This window comes from Poromitra crassiceps (assembly GCF_964638095.1).
Source record: "Poromitra crassiceps genome assembly, chromosome: 20".
NCBI classification, from domain to species: Eukaryota; Metazoa; Chordata; class Actinopteri; order Beryciformes; family Melamphaidae; genus Poromitra; species Poromitra crassiceps.
The window spans coordinates 2637279-2660033 of NC_139637.1; the positions used below are offsets into that span (position 1 = coordinate 2637279).

The 22755-nt window shown below is 41.5% G+C and overlaps 1 protein-coding gene across 1 annotated transcript; it reads right to left on the reverse strand.

The window, feature by feature from the left end:
* Positions 1-4383: 4383 nt before the first annotated feature.
* On the reverse strand, positions 4384-21047 carry cs (citrate synthase). Its single transcript, XM_083657083.1, has 11 exons — positions 20898-21047; positions 16029-16076; positions 15334-15441; positions 13760-13825; positions 12954-13085; positions 10628-10816; positions 9907-10106; positions 8164-8293; positions 7935-8036; positions 7114-7323; positions 4384-6609 (listed from the first exon to the last, which is right to left on the reverse strand). Exons 1-11 carry the CDS (start codon positions 20946-20948, stop codon positions 6439-6441), a joined length of 1407 nt encoding a protein of 468 aa, XP_083513209.1. The 5' UTR covers positions 20949-21047; the 3' UTR covers positions 4384-6438.
* Between the last annotated feature and the right edge of the window lie 1708 nt (positions 21048-22755).

The following is a 22755-nucleotide window of genomic DNA, read 5'->3' on the forward strand; positions in this document are numbered from 1 at the left end:
GTACATTTGCATATTTAAACACATAACATTTCAGAAAACTTGTAATACAAAAAAAATCAACCAAGTTTCATGGTGATATCTGTTACAAATTTTACGCTATTATTCACCGGAATTTGTGGCCCCCCTCTTGGGACGCCATCTTGGATTTGTCAATAAACAATTAACTGATGGTAATGCCAGTGATTCAGTTGTATTCCTTGAGCCCTAAAACCAGAGGTAGACGCCAAATCCACCTTTCTATGTTGAATCGTAATTGAGATATATATATATATAGCCATTTGAAGCTCTCGGCAGCTGCCATCTTGAAAATGACCCCTTTTTGGAAGTCAGATTTTCCTAGATTTTCAGTATTTAACATGTCCAATGCGACCAGAATCCATTGAAAAACCTTTTGCACCAAATTCTTCAGGGTTCAACCACATGATGACTGGCCTCAGTGGAATACGAGCTGAAATACGAGTTTTTCAACCCTGCTTATGGGATCCTGTGGTACATGTGAAGAACATGAGTAAAAACCAGTTATGCCATCAGGTACATCTCTCAGTATACTCAAAATAATCCACACTGGGCTGTAGAATAAAACATCCATGCTCTTGGGTTTCCTTGCTTTTTGACAGCTTCAAAATGTTTTTTATTTGACTGAGATGTATTTATGATTGATGCATGAATGTGAGAAGAGGTGGATTATACTGTATGTTTTGTAGCATTGCTGGGGCACCACTACTTTTCATGGGGATTTACACTCAGCGAGCACTTGACGAGGAACACCTTCCTAACTAAACTAATATCAGGTATCATCTTACAGCTCAGTGTTTGTTAACCGGCTACCAAAGTGACAACTGCCTCCAGGTTGGACATGATGTTGCATTCTGTATTTTCTGCTCCGTGCACTTAGAAAGAGGTTATCTGAGGTAGCCTCATGGATGTCTTAAAAGAACGGGTAGCCTAACTGTTAGCCTTTCTGCACGCTCCAACCAGTCTGGCCATTCTCCTCTGACCGCTCTCATCAATGAGGGGTCTCGTCTCCGTCCGCAGAACTGCCGCTAGGCACTCACTGGATTCCTCTTCACCATTCTGTGTGAAAGTCCCAAGAGATCCGCAGTCTGAGGAATAGTCAAACCCGTCTGACACCAACAACCACCACACCACGGAGATACGCTGCTGACCTGTATCTGCATGATCTGATGCACTGCACTGCTGCCACATGTTTGTCTGAAAGGATAATAGACCCTTCTCACGGGGGCCATTTTGTGTCAAAAAGGCAGGGTAAACACAGGTGCAAGCAAAACACTAATGAGGGTTTCAAACTTCCATGATTGGAATTTGGAAACCCTCATTAGTGTTTTCCTTGCACCTGTGTTTATTCTCCCTTTTTGACACAAAATGGCCCCTGTGAAAAGGGTCTATTGCATGAATAAGCAGGTGTACAGGTGTTCCTATTGAAGTGCTTGGTGAGTGTTTCATATCTGAGTGGCTCATTGCTTTAGGCCATAAAAATGGCCCCACAAAGTAAACCAATGCACAGTCTCCCTCATAATAGCCCATTCATTATATCACTTGTAAAACTGAAATTGGGTAAAATATGTTCCAAAGCTGGATTCTGGGTATTCCATGATGTGATTTATTTTCTCTGTCAGTGAGCTGATTGAAAATGAAGGGAGAATTGTTTTCAATGCATGGACAATATTGTGTACCTAACATTATGGGAGTGGGTCTTTCTAAATCACTTTAGAACACACAAGACTGTAAACTTGTATTTATAAACAAGTTGTATGTCATTATTTGAGTTTCATATTTCTTCTAAGCAATAAAAAGATTGTCTATTTTACATTATGTTAACATAATATTCAGTGGTTAAGCAAGTTCATATTGTTTGCATTACTGACCCCGCCCCCCCAAACATTATTTTACACTATTTTTATCTTCAGAATGCTGAGACCTTACAGATTTGAGCACTTAATGCACAAAGTATTTTATCGTAGGAGCCAACACTGAGGTTAAAAAAATCATATTTTTATTATTTTGTTTTATTTAACTCATCACCCCTCATGCCCCCTGGTATAATATACCCTCATGTCAAAATGCAGGTGTAATGACTACAAGGATACATTACTATCAGCAGAGTTACAGTCTGATCACTTTCCCTCTTGGGAGCCAAGAAGGAATCCTTGTGAATGCTGTCTGTTAAGTGTGGTCAAGGCTTAATGTTATTTAAATAATAAAAATCCAGGTGTAAATACACTGACGTGATTCTTTATTTTTTGATCCACTTGTTTAATTGTGAACAACTTTTTTTTTTAATCCATGTTTTGGTTATATTGCAGTAGAGGCGACCTTTGAGGTTCTAGTGAGAAGAACCATTGACTGTTAGTGAGAACACATTTAGCTGAAGCTGTGGAGGGACTCTTGCTGAAGCACGTCTTGATCTCACAATATGGAACAAAGTTGAGGTTCCAATGCATCGTCTGGCACCAAATCATCTTGGAAAGAACGTGTGTGTGTGTGTGTGTGTGTGCACGGGGACAGTGACACGAGATGGGACAGTCCTTTGAAAAGGCAGCTGACCCACAAGAAACCAGAGTGGGGTGATGGTATGTGGGACAGTTATTAATAACGGCAGAGAGAGAGATGGGTACTTGGGGCTATCTACCTTCTTGATCACACCAATTTCCTTAATTACAAAACTCAACCATCACAATGCTCATCTTATAACATAAGTATATGATTGAATAAGGACTGATATTAAAGTTTAAGCCCTTTGGGAATGGGCCTTTGGGGGTGACTAATATGCACATGCGTACATTTGACTATGCACGTGTGTACATTTGACTTTTGGGTTAGTGTATTCACCTCATGTTCCAACACAGGGGTCAGTCAGTTAACTTCCTATTGTGTTTGCACTTCCTGTGACAGCACAGTACTAGTGAGCAGGTCAAACAAAGAACAGGAAGTTATAACACAACTGGGTCAAGTGGGCGGGGCTACATAAGGTGAATAGTCAGGGGGTTATCTTAAATACAAAGTCATTATCAGAAATGATGGAGCAATGTCTTTTCACACCATCCCCCAAATTTCAGTCATTTCAACATACAAATTGTGAGACTTTAACTTTGAAATTCTCTAAATGGATGCAGTAAGAAAAAAAGAGAACGGCTTGATTTTGAGTTGTGTGTGCAGTCCGAGTTGTGGTCTCATATCAGTCATTGTCAGAAATTATGGAGCAACGTGTTTTTTATAGCACCCCAAGTTTTAGAAAGGAAGCCATTTGAAGATACGTGGGCCTTGTAAATTCTCTGAAATGATAAAGCAAAAATGTTTGATTTTGAGTTCGTATGCACTGCAGTCAGTTGTCCTGTACTCAAATATATCAGTCATTGCCAGGATTTCTTTTTGGCCTTGGGCCTTTTGGGGGGAAAACCCTGCTTGTGTTTAGCTCTGTGGCTTGATTATGCAAAAGCTGAAACTATTCAGGTCACTATTCCTGTTGTCTCATGGTGTATGTTGAAACAAACCTCACGTGCTGGATGACTTTCACACTAGACTCCCAGTTAACCACCGCATCACCTACAAACTTCTCCTGTTAACATACAAGGCCATCCATCACACTGCTCCAACCTACCTCCAAGATCTAGTTACCCCTCAATCCTCACTCCGGACACTCCGATCATGCAGCTCCAACCTCCTTTCTGTCCCTAGGACCAAACTTGCAAGCATGGGTGACCGTGCCTTCTCCTCACTGGGCCCCCGGCTGTGGAATCAGCTCCCAGGACCACTCAGGGCTACAGACTCGTTTGACGTTTTTAAATCAAAACTCACTTATTTATTTTAGCTTTCCCCTAGGGTCCTCCGTCTCTCTTTACACGTGTTATGTTTTTATCCTTTAATCTTTTTCATTCTTTTAGTAGCTGTTCCTTTATATTTATTTTTTATATATTTTTATTTTTCCCTGTTTGATTGCTTGATTGTTTTTATCATGCATCTGTAAAGCACCTTGTGAAGTCCTTGGATTTTAAAGCGTGCTATATAAATTGAATTTATTATTATTAGATCACTCTCTCAAGGTCTACATTGAGTGAGCATTTGACATGTAACAGAGGTCAAGTATGTGTTCAGTTTGTAACGTTACCCTCCGGTTACAGACGAGATTAGTCTCATAGAAGCCAGAGAGGAAGTGGAGATGGTCAGCTGGGTGGACAAGACACTGCCCCCAACTATGAAACGGCTGTGCATTTAGTTCATATGAATAGAATATTTCAAGTCTACATTTCAGATAACACATTGTATTTTATTGATCCCCTGGGGGAAATTAAGGATTTTCCACATTCAGAAAAACCACATCACTGCAATCCATATACATCACGAACATGCACCTCTCTCCATTCCATGAACAAAATGAGACAAGACTAACCGTTAATAAAAACTTTTATTGTTTTTCCTTTTTTGTTACATTTTCCAATATTCGCTCCGTCAAGCACTTCTTGCCCATTTGACCCATCCATCCCCCAACTGTTTCTCCGACGAATCCATCTGCGATGAATTCTCCCAGCTAATCGCACACAACCTTTAACGCTCCTCTACGATCAAAATAACCACATATCTTTCAACGCTAACCACATGGAAGAACACTACAATAATAATATAAACACACAGCTGATCAAGCCAAGGCAGAGATTGCAATTCTTTTTGTGATTCAAAATTACTGACCGAGATGTAAAGACCACTACTTGTTGGAGCAGAATGCCAAATCCAGCATAAATCTACCAAAAAATGGAGTGTTGACAAACCTAGGAGCAAGAGGTGAGGCTGCTACAGAACTCAGACTTAAGAGCAAGCTTGAAACATTCAACACCTGCAAAACAGCACCGGTTAAGCCCATAGAACTAGGCGAGAATTACTGTATATACAAGATAGCTGCAGTATTTGTTTTGTTCGTTTTTTCAGAATTTTCAAAAAACAGAAAAAAGCGCCACGTTTTCCAGTGACCGGCGAGATTTGACGTTACAGTGTCGGTAAGCACTACAGTTATTTGTACGGTAATTAATGGTGTACAGTAATTACTGTGGTTAGACAAGCAAATGGTCGCGTAAGTAGAGCTCATACATTCAAGCTATACATATATATACCTATATACATAAAGTATAAATAAAACCACAAAATGAGAACCAAAAGATTATAGTTTTATACATATTATCACACGCCCAAAAACCTCCGCAAAAAGGACCCTAAATCAACATGGGGTTTCTACTGCTACTAATTAGGAAATCCAATTTAGCAAGTGCTCATTTTGGAGTAGTCCGATGACAAGCGCTCTCCTGTGGGGATTAACGAACACACACACTCAAATAAGACGGGACTTCAACAGGTACAGCGCCCCCCCCCTGGCCATCCGCTTACACTTCAAGCTTGCTCTTAAGAATTTCCTGTAAGCAAATTTATAACATCCTTTTTACTCAACCCCTTTAGCATTCTGTCACTGTACACATTTTTTTTGGTTCTCTCCAGACTGCGATTCAGAGCACCCCTTCAAGCACAAAACCCATATCAATTTGAACGTGTGTTATTGAATGGAAAAAGTCAGGGGGAGCATTTCTGTTCCGACAAGACCGTTATTTTGATCATAGAGGCGAGAGAGGTCATGAGAAACGAACAAATAAAAAAACAATACACGGAACTCTGAGGAAAAGGGGAGACCAAAGATTTAAAGCGGCAGTATCTTTTAACCGATTTTCATGCTTATAAATGTGTATCTTGAACAGCTTGCTAATGTTAACTTGGGAGGACCTTTTTTTTTCCTTCTTCCTAAACTGGAGTGTTCAAAAATGGGAGTGAAAGACTGGGCGGGATGACATCCGGGAACGTTGCATAGAAGAAACTATGTTGAGACTTTTAATTGAAAGAAAAATAAAAGTTTTGGCTGGGGAATATCCTCTAACACAAAATCACAGCATGAGCCAAAAGCAGCAATAGCTGAGTCAGATCATTAAGTACGGTACTAAGATCTTTTTAGCCTTCATCAAAGGAAGTGTAATTCACCTCCCCTTCAGTTCCCTTTGAATGCCATTGCCGATTAGTTCTGGCCCAGTGCTCAGACGGACTGTACCAATATCTCAGGGGAAAATCTTACCGATGCGAGCAGATGTAGTTTGAGCCTATCGGGGGGAACGTGTACGTGTGTTTCAAGTTTTGCATCTCATCTTCCAAATATGGAGGAGGCATGGTGCGAAAACGTTTCTGTGGCTAACTAACACGCCAACACTAACGGTTAAAGATTTAAAAGGCCCTTTTTATCGTGAAATGACATTAAAAGCGTACTGTCTCTTTAAATCCCATTTCCCTGGGGTCAGAGGTCGAAGGACAGGGGGTCAAACTTATTATCTGCCATCTCCTCCCAGCCTTTACACTAACCCCCCCCAACTCCCTCTCCGGCTTTGTTCGTCTTCAGCCGGACTTGGTCCCCACCAGTGCCATCAGTCCGTCCGTGCTCATGGACTTGGGGCGCTCCAGGGGGAAGCCCAGGGCTCTGCTCCACACCAGCTGGGCCAGCACACCCAGGGCCCGGGACACGCCGAACAACACAGTGTAGTAATTCATCTCAGTCATACCATAGTACTGAGCAGACAGACAGACAGACAGACAGACAGACAGACAGACAGACAGACAGACAGACAGACAGACAAACAGACAGACAGAAAGAGGTCAGGATGAAATAAGGCTTGTTGGACAGCATAAAATTACAATTGCATGATTGAAAATGATATACTATCGATATTTCAGAAGAATATCGTGATATATCGCCATATCGATTTTTTTGCACAGTAAGAATACTTTTTATTTCAGTGCGTTCAATAAGACACTCAACACAAGTTTTGACTCAATGTGTCCACTAAGTTATCAATATAAAGTGATGTACATATTATTACACTACCTGGATGGTATACAGCGTGTTGTATTTTTAGCCCTATTTTAAAATTTTCAGTAAATTATGTACAGTATTGCAATATGTCTTGTATCGCAATGTATCGTGATACAATCGTATCGTGTCCCATGTATCGTGATACGTATCGTTTCGTGAGGTCCTTGCCAATACCCAGCCACCACCTAAGCATCCCTTACCTGCAGCAGGACTCCACTGTGGGCGTCCACGTTGGGCCAGGGGTTCTTCGCCTTGCCCTGCTCCAGCAGCACATTGGGCACAATCTTGTAGAGCTGGGCCACCATCTTGAACATGGGGTCGGTGGGGAGGTGCGTCAGGGCAAACTCCCGCTGGCAGGTGTAACGTGGGTCAGTCTTCCTCAGGACGGCGTGACCGTAGCCTGGCACCACCTATGACGGAGAGAGAGAGAGGGCAACTCTCATTTCAACACACATCTCCCAAAACTGTGGTGAGATAATACCAGCACTACTATTAATAATACGAGAAATAGCGCACGCTACAAATATAGCGTGCTTCGCGCGCTCGCCTGTAGCTCACTCAATTGTGCGTAAAGTACTTACAAACAAAATGTATTATTATGAAGAAGGATTGAGAAAAGCAATGAGGAAAGCAGGGCAAAGAATGCAATCATAAAACAGAGGTAATTACCTAAAAGCAAGTCAATGGAAATGTTTAAGTTGAGTTTTAAGGGTTGATTTAAAAGATGACACAGATTCATCCAGCCTGAGATTGCTCCTAAGTCTAGTAGCCCTGAAGGCAAAGGCCCAAACCACCTCTTCTCCTGCTACATCCTAACCTGAAATTGAGGATTAAGGCCTCCTCGACAGCCATGATGACAAGTTAGGAGATAAGACCGCCGACGTCCGTAAGGCTCACCTTGAGACTGGCTCATGCGAGTGTTGACATGTGCTCATAGCGATAGTGGATATGGTGTCTCCTTCCTTACCCTGAAAGTGATTTCACCAGCGAGGCGGTGACCCTAACCCTAACCCTTCCTTACCCTGCCAGACTTCAGTGTGTTCCAGATGTAATCCCTCATCTTCTCGTCAGACACCTCTCCACCCAGCTCCTTCTGCAGGGCCGTCAGCCACACCAGCACCTCCTGTAGGATGCACAGAGAAACGCACGTCACCGTCGAGTTATCGTTTTACAAAATTCAAACAGTGTTTGCCTATGAGCAGAACATATTAGAACTCTCAGTTGCTGCCTGGGACACATTTAGCACAAACCTGATTGGCCAGGCCATGCAGCGGGCCGGCCAGGCCGTTCATAGCTGCACTGAAGGATAGGTAGGGGTCAGACAGTGCACTGCCCACCAGGTGGCTGGTGTGGGCACTGACGTTGCCTCCTTCATGGTCACTGGAAAATTAGGAGAGAGGTAGATTAAGCAAAGAGAACCCAAAACAATACAAATAAAACAAAAGAAAGTTATTATCAACAGTCATTCTCAAAATGGCAAAATACATTTTTCCAAGACATCCTAACATGAAAATTTCATTTTGTATTCTACTAGCACTTACGCCATGTTGCCACTAGGTGGCAAAGAATAGTCAATTTGACACTGCAATGCCATGACTCACTGAAAGGGGAGAGGGGCTGGGATTGCAGTGCTGCAGCCACTCACCTACCACTTGTGACTGAAGGGTACACTTGTCAGACTGTTGAACTGTTCGACTCTGCCTGTGATTACTGCACTTTAGACAGATGAACTCTAAAATAATGCACTTTTGAAAGATTTATCATGCTACTGTGATGCTGCTATGCACTTTTTGAGAGATTTATCATGCTGCTACCCCCCATTGCTGCTGTCTTTTAGTTCCCTCTAGTATTTTAGTTGTTTTTTTAGTATGTTTTTATTGCTGTCCATTGTTGTTTTAGCTGGTTTGTAGGTTAGATTTTATTTATTTAATTTAACTTAATAGAGCTGTTTTGGTTTTAGGTATTTATTCTTAATCCCTAATAGTTCTATTTTTTATGCTATAGTTTTTAGGTTACTTAGTACTGAGACCTGAGTACTACATTTCGCTCATTATGTTTGGCATGATGAATGACAATAAAGTATCCTTGATCCTTGTGCACTGCTCCATCTAGTGAGTGCTGCAGCCACTTGCCTAGCTTTTGTGACTGGAGGGTACACTTGTGCACTGCTCCATGTAGTGAGTGCTGCAGCCACTTGCCTACCACTTGTGACTGAAGGGTACACTTGTGCACTGCTCCATCTAGTGAGTGCTGCAGCCACTTGCCTACCACTTGTGACTGAAGGGTACACTTGTGCACTGCTCCATGTAGTGAGTGCTGCAGCCACTTGCCTACCACTTGTGACTGAAGGGTACACTTGTGCACTGCTCCATCTAGTGAGTGCTGCAGCCACTTGCCTACCACTTGTGACTGAAGGGTACACTTGTGCACTGCTCCATCTAGTGAGTGCTGCAGCCACTTGCCTACCACTTGTGACTGAAGGGTACACTTGTGCACTGCTCCATCTAGTGAGTGCTGCAGCCACTTGCCTACCACTTGTGACTGAAGGGTACACTTGTGCACTGCTCCATCTAGTGAGTGCTGCAGCCACTTGCCTAGCTTTTGTGACTGGAGGGTGCACTTGTGCACTGCTCCGTGTAGTGACTCTGAAAGTGAAAATCTGCACTGGTGTGGGCGTACACCAATCTCATGCTTTTAACTCAACGTGAGCAAGTGCATACATGTAGCCTTTGGGCACAGAAAGAGGTGAGCTGATCCATTAGTTCAAAGTGATTTGCAATTAAACCACTCAGGTTGGAATGTGCTTCCCCTCCAGTTTCACTATTTATTTAAATTCCAATAGTGAGACTTTGATAAAATTATGACTTTAGATGGGTAATTTAAGAAATGGGGAAAGGAGCATGGATCCTTTCAGAGTGCTGACAAACCTTTTTTTTTCTTCAAAATCAAAGCTACTTTATAATAAATCTGGGATCAAATGTTGGGAGATGCACCTGTGGATGGTGAGGTAGAGCCTCATGAGCTCGGTGAACTGGGCGTCGCTGTAGCCCAGCATGTTGGTGAAGTTGTGGGACCAGTCCAGGTTGGAGTCGATGGCGCCGATGCTGCTGCCCTCGCGGTAAAGGTTGCGGTAGATCTTCGCAGCGACGCAGGGCAGCTTGGCAATCAAGTCCATGGAGTCTTCATAGACAAACTAGGCGAGAGGTTGAGCAGCAATGTTTAAAAACTCTTCACACAAGACTTGACAAGACAATAAGATATGAACAAATGGTTGGATCAACTCAGAGGTTCCCAAATGTTTTTCAGACAAGGACCCCTTACAAGATAGAAAATATACCAGGGACCCTCTCGTTCTGATTTGTGATTTTGGCCTAAGTTTAATTGTTTCCACGGTAACATGCTTGACTTTTAAATTGATAGGTTTGTTAGATTAGAATGTAATCCATTAACCATTTTAAATTAAATAAAGCATAAAATATTTTCGTTGAACTATGAAGCTTTTGCACAGAATTTTTTTTTATATATTTTTTTATTTTCCTGAAAACTTTTCGCGGACCCCGTGGCAAAGTGCCACGGACCCCAAGGGGGTCCCCCGACCGCCATTTGAGAACCACTGGTTTAACTAACTCAATTCATTGACTAGGACTGGGAAAGGACACCAAGAAAAAACCAAGATGGCTTTGGTTTTCCGTGTGAAGAAGAGGTGCAGCTCACCTCCCAGTACTTGGACTTGTGGACCCCCTCAGAGTAGGCCCGTGCAAAGCCGCTCTCGCTGTTCAGAGCCGTGATGGCAGCACTGAACTGGGACATGGGGTGCAGGTTTGTGGGGAAGTTATCCAACATGGTGACAACGTGTGAGGGGAGAGCTGCTCTCTTGGCCCATTCTTTTGACAGCCAGTTCACCTAGGACAGAAGAACACAAACAGTGTGAGCACGTGAACTTGACATACCGGTACTCGTTTTTCAACTCTTCTGACCTCTATCCGAATCCTAACGAGGAACTTTTCAGGCTATGCTATACAATGCCTGAGTACAATTAAGAATACTGATCTGCAAGACAGTTATTTCTTGCATTGGAGAACATCATATATTTTTGTAGTTTGAGCAGTAGGGCTGGGTTCAAAAAATCGATTCTCCGATTTTTTATCGATTTTTATTTGAATCCTTTGATATCGATGTCGATTCATATGTCCAGAGATCGATTTTTTTATTATTATTATTATTATTATTTTTAATAAACATAGGCAAAAATATTATGCTGTGTGTGGTAGTTGAAACATAGTTTCAAGTTGACGTTTATTTATGTTTGTAGTTGAAACAAAAACATAAATACTGTAGGCTACATAAATGGAAATGTTTGATCATTAATATCTACTTTTAGAAATTATATAGGCTGAAATCAAATCACAGTGCATAATTGTGAAAGTGTCTTTATTGACAGATGAAAAGGCTGTTATTTACCCTTTGTCACCACCTGGTGAGTAAATATATTAAAATTGACAACCGGTCCGCAACTTTTTTCCCCATGTATCTACTTAGCGCAAAAAAGGTTGGGAACCCCTGTGTTACATAACTGGACAATCATGTAATTCAGGTTACAGCTCAAAAAACACGTTTTGGTATCACTAACCAAATCGATATTGAAATTAATCGAATCGGAATCGAATCGGGATTAATCGATTCGCAACCTTGTGAATCGGAATCGAATCGATTCTTGACATTTGAACCAATACCCAGCTCTATTGAGCAGCATTCAGCAGAAGCTTTAGATTGGCAAGAGCTTTGTGTAGAGCTGAATATGAGCGACAATTTTCAATAGCCAGTTGCTGTGCTTGAACATCCCCCAGTGTTACAAACTGGAATGTGTAGTATTGGAGTGGTGAAAGATTAAACCATAGTGTGTAGCAAGCAGTGTTGGGCAAGTTACTTTCAAAATGTAATATAACTACATATTACTAGTTACTTTCATTTGAAAGTAATAAGTTACCTGTCTGTGTAGAGTAACTCGTTACTTATTACACTACTTTTTGCATTACTTTCACCAAAATAACTGCAGTAGCAGAATGACATCGACGCCCCGGAAAACATCAAGGGAAAAAAATTCAACTGTCTTGAAGTCAGTGTAAACAATCCAAAATTCTAAATGTTATCCTTTTCCTTTGTTATTGTCATCTATAGTGATTATTTGCATTAAAACACAATTTGATTAGGAAATGATTCTATCTTTATTTAAATGTGCTTTGATAAATAAATAAAAATGTAACTTGACAAAGTAACTGGTATAATATTACTGAAATCCTATAGGTAATAAGTTATATTACTGAAGTTACTGCTAAAAGTAATATATTACATGTAATATGTTACTTTTGTAATGAGTTACCCCCAACACTGGTAGCAAGGAAGGCCATAAGCTGTTTATTTACCAAGGATTCCACTTTTGGCTATGCAGGATAAGTCGTGAATCTAATCTCTCCTCCCCAGCTGATTTCTTAGTCAATAGCGAGTGCAATAAAGACTTCACAAAATCACAATGCAACAGTACAAAGGCTAAAGTGGTGAGCGCTGTTCTCTCCATGAAAAGTAGTAGTAGGAAAAGGAATTTTCTTATCAGGAAGGTTATCCCGACTGGCAGCAATAAAATGCCTTTTATGGCACAACACACTCTCCTGTTGCCTACGTGCTTGGTTATTAAACAATCACTAGTTTACACAATCAAACCATTTCCCCACAGTCATACATACAGTAATTCACCGTGGATAATTCACTACTCATTCTGCTAAATATCTTTTGATTTATCTTGCGATTTTTTTAACAGTGTAACAGTAAACATGGCGTCCCCCACGCGTGATGCAGCCGACATCTTGGTCAATCAGTAGCAAAATATGTTGCACTGATTTGACCCGGCGTTGCAGTGAACTGTCTCGAGACTTAGCATGTGACAGACAGAGGGACGGATGAACCCAGTATGTTCCATAGTCCTCTCTCTGATTTCATGATGGGGCACCATGACAGCACCCTTCCTTCCTTCCCCCCCTCTCACCTGTTCCTCAGTCGGCACCTGTCCCGTGACCAGCAGCCAGAAGAGACCTTCAGGCAGCGGCTCCTGACCTCCTGGAGCCTTGGGCAGCAGCTCCTGACACTCTGGAATGCTGTAGCCCCGGAAACGGATGCCCTGCGCACCAACGAGGGGAAAGAGAAGAGACACAAACAAACAGTCAGACTGCAGTGGGCTTCGTCTCAAAATGTCAGAGCAACAAGCGCATCAAGGGAATGCAGGCAAGCTGTCATTGTGCCCAGAGCCGTGTATATAGAAGAGTCCCGACATCTCCAATCACTCCAATGGACCAGTTTTTTACTCTCAAGAGTTCCAGGAAGTAAGGTTCTGGATTAAGCTGCACTGTCGAGTTGCAGCAAAATAGACAGTTTGTGTTGTACTTTGATTTTTTTTTTTTTTTATCATCAAATTGTACATTATCAGCTTTATTTTAGCATTCAAAAGTAGCGTGAGACCCCTTCCTCATTGGCTAATGAGTCACGCATTTTGGTCCTCCGCTGACGCCACTCTCTCTCGAAATTGCGCCCTCTTTTCTCGACCAATGAATTTGCTTGATTGAACTCCTTGTTCTGTCTGGTGGCCTGCTGATAAGATATGCCAGAACAATGTCACTGAAAGTGGTTTGTGCTCCGCTTCAGTAAGACAAGTGAACGTTATCCGTATACAATGTAGATAAGTGCCAAGACGGCGTGCACATCTCCAAAAGGCCAACAGGAGATACAAATCAGATCATTGTGAGCTTGAAAACACTGCCTGGTCTACTTTGGTTCTGTTGGACTTCATATACTCACCTCATCAGGATCCAGCACAGAAGTCTCATACACCAGACCCTTCATTCCCCTCATACCGCCATAGACCTATACATGAAAATATAAAAAGAACACACGCATATATTTTCCACAACTTACACATAAATGAACAAACCTATCTTAAACATAAATGATCAAACATATATATATATATATATATATATATATATATATATATATATATATATATATATATATATATATATATATATATATATATATATCAGTTTAATTTTCCTCAGACAGCATTTATATTTGGCCCGGGTACCAGCAGGGGTCCTGAGCAGATGTGGTGGCTGGATTTTTCCACAACTTACACATAAATGAACAAACCTATCTTAAACATAAATGATCAAACATATATATATATATATATATATATATATATATATATATATATATATATATATATATATATATATATATATCAGTTTAATTTTCCTCAGACAGCATTTATATTTGGCCCGGGTACCAGCAGGGGTCCTGAGCAGATGTGGTGGCTGGATTTTTTAATCAGGTAATTGGGGCTGACTAAATTGGCAAAAATGTCTAATTAGTGGCCAAAAAGAGTGAATACAGGTTCGGCACCATGGAGAGCTCCATTCGGTAGCTACTGATGGAGTACACCTGAGTGTAGTTGGAATCAGCCAGGGAAGTGGACTATGAAAGCCCCCTGGGGGATGAGAGAGGAGAGGCTGCATGCCAACTCTCAGCAAGGCCTGACTAAATAGCCGGTGATTGTGTGCTGCAACGGGTATCAGAACTAGTAGACATTACATTCTATATTACATGACACTATACATACAGTTGTAACTTTGTATTAATTATGTCTGCATGGTGTACACCATTTAAAGTCTCACTGCATTATTTAGCAATTGCTTTATGGTTACATTTATTGAATGTTAACAGTTGCCAGATTGGGTTATAAATAGCTTCCTACTCAAAATTACTAGATATAATTACGTAAAACATTTCGGTATTTTCCTCAATTAAATTGCAGGCGTGTTCTGACAATTAACGACTTGCGAGAAACTGCTTTGGAATACTAATGAAGAATTCACATGAAAAGGACTGGCCACAACAGCTCAATACATACTCACTGTTTCATATTGAAACGTGAAGTAGACCCAGTCAAGAAGTCATTCATCTCACATCCCTGTGACGACGAGGAGGTGGTCAGGGGTGAAGTCAATGATGAACAGATCGGCTGTGTGTGTGTGTGTGTGTGTGTGTGTGTGTGTGTGTGTGTGTGTGTGTGTGTACTGTGTGAGTTTGAGGGGGGCAATGTGAGGTGAAAGTGTGAGTGATTTGAGGTCAAATCTCCCTCCCCTCCACACGGAGCAGTGCAGCTTCTTATTGTGACCACTGACACCCGACACAGTAAATAAGGCTAGAGAGGCCTAGATGGACTACGCGAAGATAAAATGCCAGGTCTAATTTACACCACTGTTGACAACCTGCATGCCAGTGTGTACAAATTATAAAGTATCAGAATTTAGTGTGACTACTAGGTTTTCATTTTAGTCTTGATACCTGAATTTAATTAATTTTCTCACCATATCAACAGTAACCTGTCCGATGTTTGTTTTGCCATACTGCTGTTTGAAGTTCTTGATCCTGGTCTGTTCTTTTGGGATGAGGTCGGCCAGGACATCCTTCAAATTCTGTCAAAACACAAACATTGATCAATGATAAAAGTAGGGCTGGATGATAATTCAATATTATCTTTTATTATTGTCTTTCAATGGAATCATATCGTACCGATATGAAGATATTGTAATATCGTGACACACTTCTGGTGTCTGAATTGATGATCACAAAGTAAATTTTTTACTTACAAATTCTGATAAAAAAATAAGGTATGGTAGGAATATTATTTTAAAATGTCAGTTTTGTTTGACATCACACCTAACATTAAAATTCGGTTCAATGAGATGAACATTGATTCGATTATTTAACATGATTTGATCTCAACCATATGATCAGCTCAACTCTCTAGTCTTAGAATAGACACACATGAATTTCCAATCTGAATTGGGGTTAACTAAACAGCCTTTATATAAACGTTTGAACAGAAATTGATTTTTTTAGCTAAACAAATGTCAGTGTGTTCTATTAATACTCAAGAGAACAGGTCATATTGTCCTTCCTCATTTCTCCAGATAGATTCAGCATTTGTACAATTCTACAATCACGCACGACAAAAATCAGGAGCCAAGAGATCACCTTGGAGGAGACAAAGACTACTCACTGTTGTGGCGCTGGCATGTCTGGCAGCCGCGACGACGCAGGTGGCATTCTGAGGAGAACACAATGAATAACAACAAGATTATACGTGCTGGTGATGACGACACAAAGTAAGTAAGAGAAACCCCTTCAACAAAAACCAAACTGACACAGCTACACTTCTGGGCTACTGTAGCACACGGTGCAGCTTCTTAACTTTGCATGCATTTAACCCATTGATACCTGATGCAGCATTTGTGTGTGTATCCCTTTAAGACCGCAAACTCCGGTCAACGCGGTTTGCGGTCTTAAAGGGATACACACACAAATGAGGGATATACACGCAAATGCTGCATCAGGTATCAATGGGTTAAGATTAAGGCAAGAGATTCAAGAGTCACAATATCATGTTGTTAAATTAGTCCGGTTGCAGGAAACAGTTACAGAAAACCTGGACTGCAGTGAGTGAAATGACACAAAGACTTGTGATTTGTCTGTTTCAGTTAGAAGGGATTTTGGACCCAGGGGCCAAGTGTAACTCTTTGGTCCACTGGCCAAATGGCTAGTGAATGTTCAGATTTGACCTGCCAATCAATAGATTACCATCGTTTTGTTTTTGTTGTTGTTGTTTTTCTGGCTGTTGAGTGAAGCAAATCTACCAGCCTATTATCTGCATATTTTACCAGCATTTGGCTGGTGCTGATTTTGGATCCTGTTGGGAGTGTAATGGATCTCATATCAAATAAAAAGTGAGATAACAGCAGTCCTCCTTATTGTTAATGGGCCTCCAATGCAGGTTAGCTATGAACGGAATAAATAAAGATATAGTTTTAGGTCAATGCAATTGACTTTGTTGAATCAATGTTAATTAAATGGGCAGTCAGAAAGTCTGAAAATATTTTCCAGATGAAAACATAACATCTCCAGACTCCATAAATTAATTGCAGGTTATCTTAATGTTCCTTTTGCATTAAGCTATGACTCCAATATAGAGTGATTTTATTCATGACAAGCATAGGGACCTGAGGGACTGAACCTTCCTTATATCAACAAGCACCTCAGTTTTTGCCCCTCAGCAGCACAGCCCCCGTCCCTCTGAGCATCGACTAAGGCAGAGGTTCTCAAATGTTTTTCAGCCAGGGAGCCCTTACAAGATAGAAAATATACCGGGGACCCCCTCATTCTGATTTGTGATTTTGGGCTAAGCTTAATTGTTTCCACGGTAACGTGCTTGACTTTTAAATTGATAGGTTTGTTAGATTAGAATGTAATCGATGAACCATTTTAGATTTAAAGCATAAAATATTTTCGTTGAACTACGAAGTTTTTGCACACACAAAAAAACGATATATTTTTTTTTTCCCCTGAAAACTTTTCGCAGTCACCCCCTGGCAAAGTGCCACAGACCCCTGGGGGTCCCAGGACCCCCGTTTGAGAACCACTGGACTAAGGGTTTCAAACAGGGATGCTGGTCCATGCTGTCTGCATTGTTTCCATAGTTGGGTAAGCTGGCTGGCGGTTTCTACTCCCATTAGCTTGTTCCAACACATCCCAAAGGCATTCACTTTTTCTTTTCTTTTTTTACCTTTATTTAAACAGGTAAATGTCATGGAGACACTGTCTCACTGTCAAGAGAGACCTGTTCATCTGCTGCGGCGTGCTGCCAGGGAGGTTTGCAACTAATTGCCAATGATGTTTAGCTCTGAGGCATACAAACATTGCTCCACTTCTTCTACCAAACAGCCCAACGTGTGTCATGGAAACACATCCGTCACGTCACCACGACACCAGCCAAACCCCTTCTGGTCAAAGGTATAATGAGTTGTCTATTCTTGAGACCACCAGCATTGTATTTGACTGTCAGCTGACTAAACATAGCAGCACGCATAATTTGTGTCAGCCTCCATTTGCCTCTTTCATCCGTTTTTGACCACTAGCCTGCAGTCGGCTGGATGTATTGTGGGTGGTCCGTGGACCACCTTCATCCACAGACACCATCAACTTTAAAAAGCCCTGCAGGCAGCACCTGCTACCAATACAGCCCAAAATAACATGTCTTGGATTGCCTATTCATCACCCTCTGAATGGCATAGCAGCACCATGCTTCCTCTGACACATGCACAGTTGCCAGCCGCTTCTTTTCACCTGACAGCGGGGAGCTTCACCGGCGGGAAGCAGCACGTTGGAGGAGGATCACCCTATTCCCACTATTCCGCCCTGACCGACCAGAGGAAGCGCTAGCGCAGCGACCAGGACACATACCCCCAATGCGGCTTCCCACCCGCAGACACAGCCAATCGTGACTGTATGGACGCCCGACAAAGCTAGAGGTAACACGGGGGCGCGAACCTGCGATCCTCGTGTTGGTAGGCAGGGAAAGTGGTGGAATGGCACTTCTGGCAGCCAGTAATCTTTTTAGTGAGTAGTGAAGATGGCTGTTGCTGATCATTCAAACGGGACTCCCCGGTCAGCCGATTAAGATGGTCAATGGGAGAGGGAGGAGCCTCGTGTCAGGGGGGACACCGACCGCACGACTGGTGGGAGTGGCTCATGACAGAAACAAAAGGTGTGATCTCACGTCACCGTGGTTACAAAGTGTCTACACAGCTGAGAGAGATTATGTAACAGCACAGGGTTTTAAATAGAGCGCCGCTTTCACCTCAGTCACTCCTAGGTTCCCCCAGCGTGAGGAGGGGAAGGGTGGGATTACCGGTACTCCACTTCACACAGAGGGATATAGGCCTAATAGAAGCCACAACTCAAACATAGATTAGATTAGAAGACCAGATAGATAGATTGGAAGACCAAACTAAATATCAAACGTAGATTAATAATTCGGAAGTCTAAACTAAACAGAGATCCTGGATTGAGGCTAAATCATTACTGGAAGTGTGTGTTGTGCTGCCTGGTAGTGACACCTTAACTGGTTAATGGAAAAACAAGTCTAACCTAAGAAGAATATGACCATGTTGATTTCACTCATCCAAGTCTCTTTCGTGACATTCCTGTACTTGTATTAACTAGACTTGACCATAGCAAAATCACAGATACAAAGTACAACTTTCTTTTTTCCTTTTCCGGTAAAGTACGGGATGTGAGCAAGGTATGTCACATGACACTTGCGCACATGCTTTCCTCATATGTAAATTACATACGTTTTTGCTATACATCAGAGACATGTTCAAAGACAAAGGATTTTTTTATGACCCAAGCCTGTTATGTAACTAACTACCAAAACTAGGGATGCACGATATATCGGCAATCATATCGGTATCGGCCGATGTTAGTCATTTTTTAACATATCGGTCATATCGGTATCGGTCAGATGTTGCAATGTTAATATCGGTTATCATTATCAGCCAAATTCTTCACATTGATATGAAATAATGCAGTAAATCTATGATTTATGGGCTTTTCCAAAGGCTTTGCAAATAAAGAAATGCATAACTTTTTCAAATTCAGTGTTAACATGTGTTTTTCAGTATGTACAAAATGTGATGATCATAAAAATGTGGTTTTATACAGATCATATCGACATCGGTAAATATCGGTTATCGGCCATAACAGCAATGTTAATATCGGTTATCGGCATCGGCCAAAATTTTCATATCGGTGCATCCCTAACCAAAACCCACCTTGCTAATAAAGCTTCTGAGAAAAATTTTACAGCTGATATGAGGAGACAGGTCAGTGTGCCCGTGAATAAGCGCTGCAGATTCTAATTGCACGACTGATAACAGAGGGTTCTGACGATAACAGAGGGTTCTGATGATACCGACCACTTCTGTACAGAGTTCAAAGGAGGAGAACACAGGTAGTCATTGATTATTTGCCTGAGGGGTTGGACATCATCTAGGCAGCAGTAGCAGGTGGTATAACTAAGTTGATGTCAGGGGGGGGGGTAAGTACTGTAAGAGGAAGTGGAAGGGGTCAGTGGAGTACAGCAGGTTACAGTATAACGTTACCGTCAGCAGAGATAGGCAACTTGCTGTGTCACTCATTCACTGCTTCATCCGAATGACCAAAGCAAATGACATCTTCAGAAAGTACAAATACTACTATGACTGACCTATATTAAACTATTGCCATCCTGTATCAACCTAGAGAGATGGTAACATCATGGTGTCTATTGAGAGGAAATAACTGGGGGTTGACATTATAGATGTCCTGTCATACCAAAAAAAAGCGTACTTCTCGAGTGTTTATTATTCTAAGTGAGATCACGTTAATCCTACGGTGTGTTAGGATGCCATCAAAAAACCGTCACGTTAAATGAGTCAAGTTAACTGAATTTTCCACGTGAAGGTCAACGGAGGTGGGGAATAAAAAAGACAGGCAGAAAGTTGTCTGTGGAGTTTGTTATCTTATCACGATGACTGTAGCCAGGCTGCGATAACGTGACTTATTCGTCACGATAAACAACAAACTAGAGAGATGTGCAAACTAGTAGTAACGTACAATTAACATCGCCCCGAACTAGTGAACGGGACTGGTCCAGCCAGGCTCTGACGGTTCAGGCCAACCAAAAGAGCAAGGCTTCCGAAATGTTAACATTAGCCACTGTGCAGTAAGCTAACAACAAGCAGTAACAACCCAGGCGTTTTATTAATAGTAACGTTATAATGTTAACAACAACAAGCAAGGCAAACTGTTCTTCAAGCTGTTTCGAGTTGCTTTAGTTTCCATTAGTTAACGTTAAGCTCTTAATCGGCGACATTTCACAATGTGCCTGACTAGGCTAACGCTGGATAGCCGGGGCTAACTAGCATGCACAGACCGTGAAAATACACATTAGCTTGGCATTACGCCGTTAGCCAGCTAATGTTAGCTTGCAAGCTAAGGTCCATGGCTCTGACTGTCAAAATGACATCGGGACAATCTCACGTCCCCTTACCTTAGAATTGAGCAATTTAGGTGCTAGCCTGCTGAGAGACAGGAGTGACATTGTGTCTGTGTCAAAGCGTTACTTCCACTTATTTTTTTACAACTAAGAAAGCCACTGCCACTGCACCGCGGAGCTGGTTGAAGGTGCCCCTCCAGAAAGCAGAAGGTTGAAGAGGGATTCGGGCCCGCAACCAGCAGCATCGTTGATTGGAGGATGGACCTCAGCGTAACAACAGCGTAGAGAAATGTGATTTGCTAAGGTGAATGTCGAGAGGATGCTGATTGGACAGCCGCCCTCGCTGACGACAGCTCAAGATCAGGGTTTGTTCAAGAACAAGACAGTGTTAAATACTGTGTACAGGTTTAGGGTTTCACCACAGACACAACACCAAATAAAACTACTAACTGGTGATCATGTCATCAAGCCTACCACCAGCCTCTGTCTGAATAATCAAGCAAAGACAACATTTACTGTACCAAGGCAGAATAGACAAGTTATCTTCAAAAAGAAGGGGGAAAAGACAAGTTATCTCTATGTACATCTGCTGCTCAGGGGCCAAGTGAGGGACATGCTGCATAGGTAGTCTCCTTCCTACCGGTGGTTTTCAAAGTGGGGCCCGGGGCCCCCTGGGCGGCCTCAGCAAATCAATAGAAATGCTTTAAAAACATCTTTATGGGGAAGGAAATGATTCAGTTAATTTGTTAATAATACAGTATAATAAATAAAGAATATATCTTTGTATTATATTGTATTAGTGTAGTGTTAACACATATAATGTAATCCTTTCATTCCACATAAAAATCATATTTGCCATGTCCATCTGTCTAATTACCTGCTAGTCAAACCATCATCACATTCACTGTAGGCTAATAATATTATTGTCATAATATAAATATTGAATATCAAAAATATTGAATATGAAGAAATGAGAAATGATTTGTGATACAAATGTAGTTGGTTATTACATTATTAAAAGTAGGGAAATATATTCTGAGCTTGTATGGATGTGATTTTTTGACATTTTCAATAGTATTATCAATGGGTTTTTCAAGACATCTTGCCATGGCCATGGCCAAAGGCTAATGCTACTTGGAGGCCTTAGTATGGAAAAGTGTTATTACAGGAAGTGTATATATTATAACCATGACCAAATTGTGATACATTCTGTCATTGTGTTACTTATGGTTGGAATTCTAGTGAAAATAAATTATTACCCTTTTTGCTGGGGACCGCCTGGAACCCCTTCAATGAGCCCTGGGGGTCCCCGGACCCCACTTTGAGAACCGATGACCTAGGGACATCAAAAATGTAGGCATTGAACTTGACTTCATGTCCAACCTTTTTTCACACGAAGAAAGATCTCTATTAGTGCTAGTAGATAGTGTTGTGTAATAACGGATCCTTTTGGTCCTCAATTTCATCAGATACCAAAAGTTGATACAAATCAATGAAGCTGCTACAGATGCCTCCCTTTCAGACCTGCTTTGCAAGAGTGAACGCCAGTGGTCCATTCAGAGCAACAGCTGCAGAGAAAAGTGGTTGTGAATGCCACAGCCGTACAGTTGCAGAGACCAAAGTCAGTCCCTAGTAAATAATGCATTTGTATTTATTTTGTTTAAGGCTGCAAATGGCTTGCCTGGTAGGAATGCAACTGGGATGTTCAAGAACCAAAACACGTCTTTTCTTTTTTGCTGTAAAACAACAACTTCATTCTTTATTGTCAAGGATTGTAAAAAATAAAATTGAGTACAGGTGTCTAGTCTCAAGGGCATTTCAAAACAACTAGGCTACATGCAGTTCAGCAGTATGAAGCATGGTTTGACTGATAGCTTGTAACTCCATGATGGCCAAGACCTGACTGTAACTT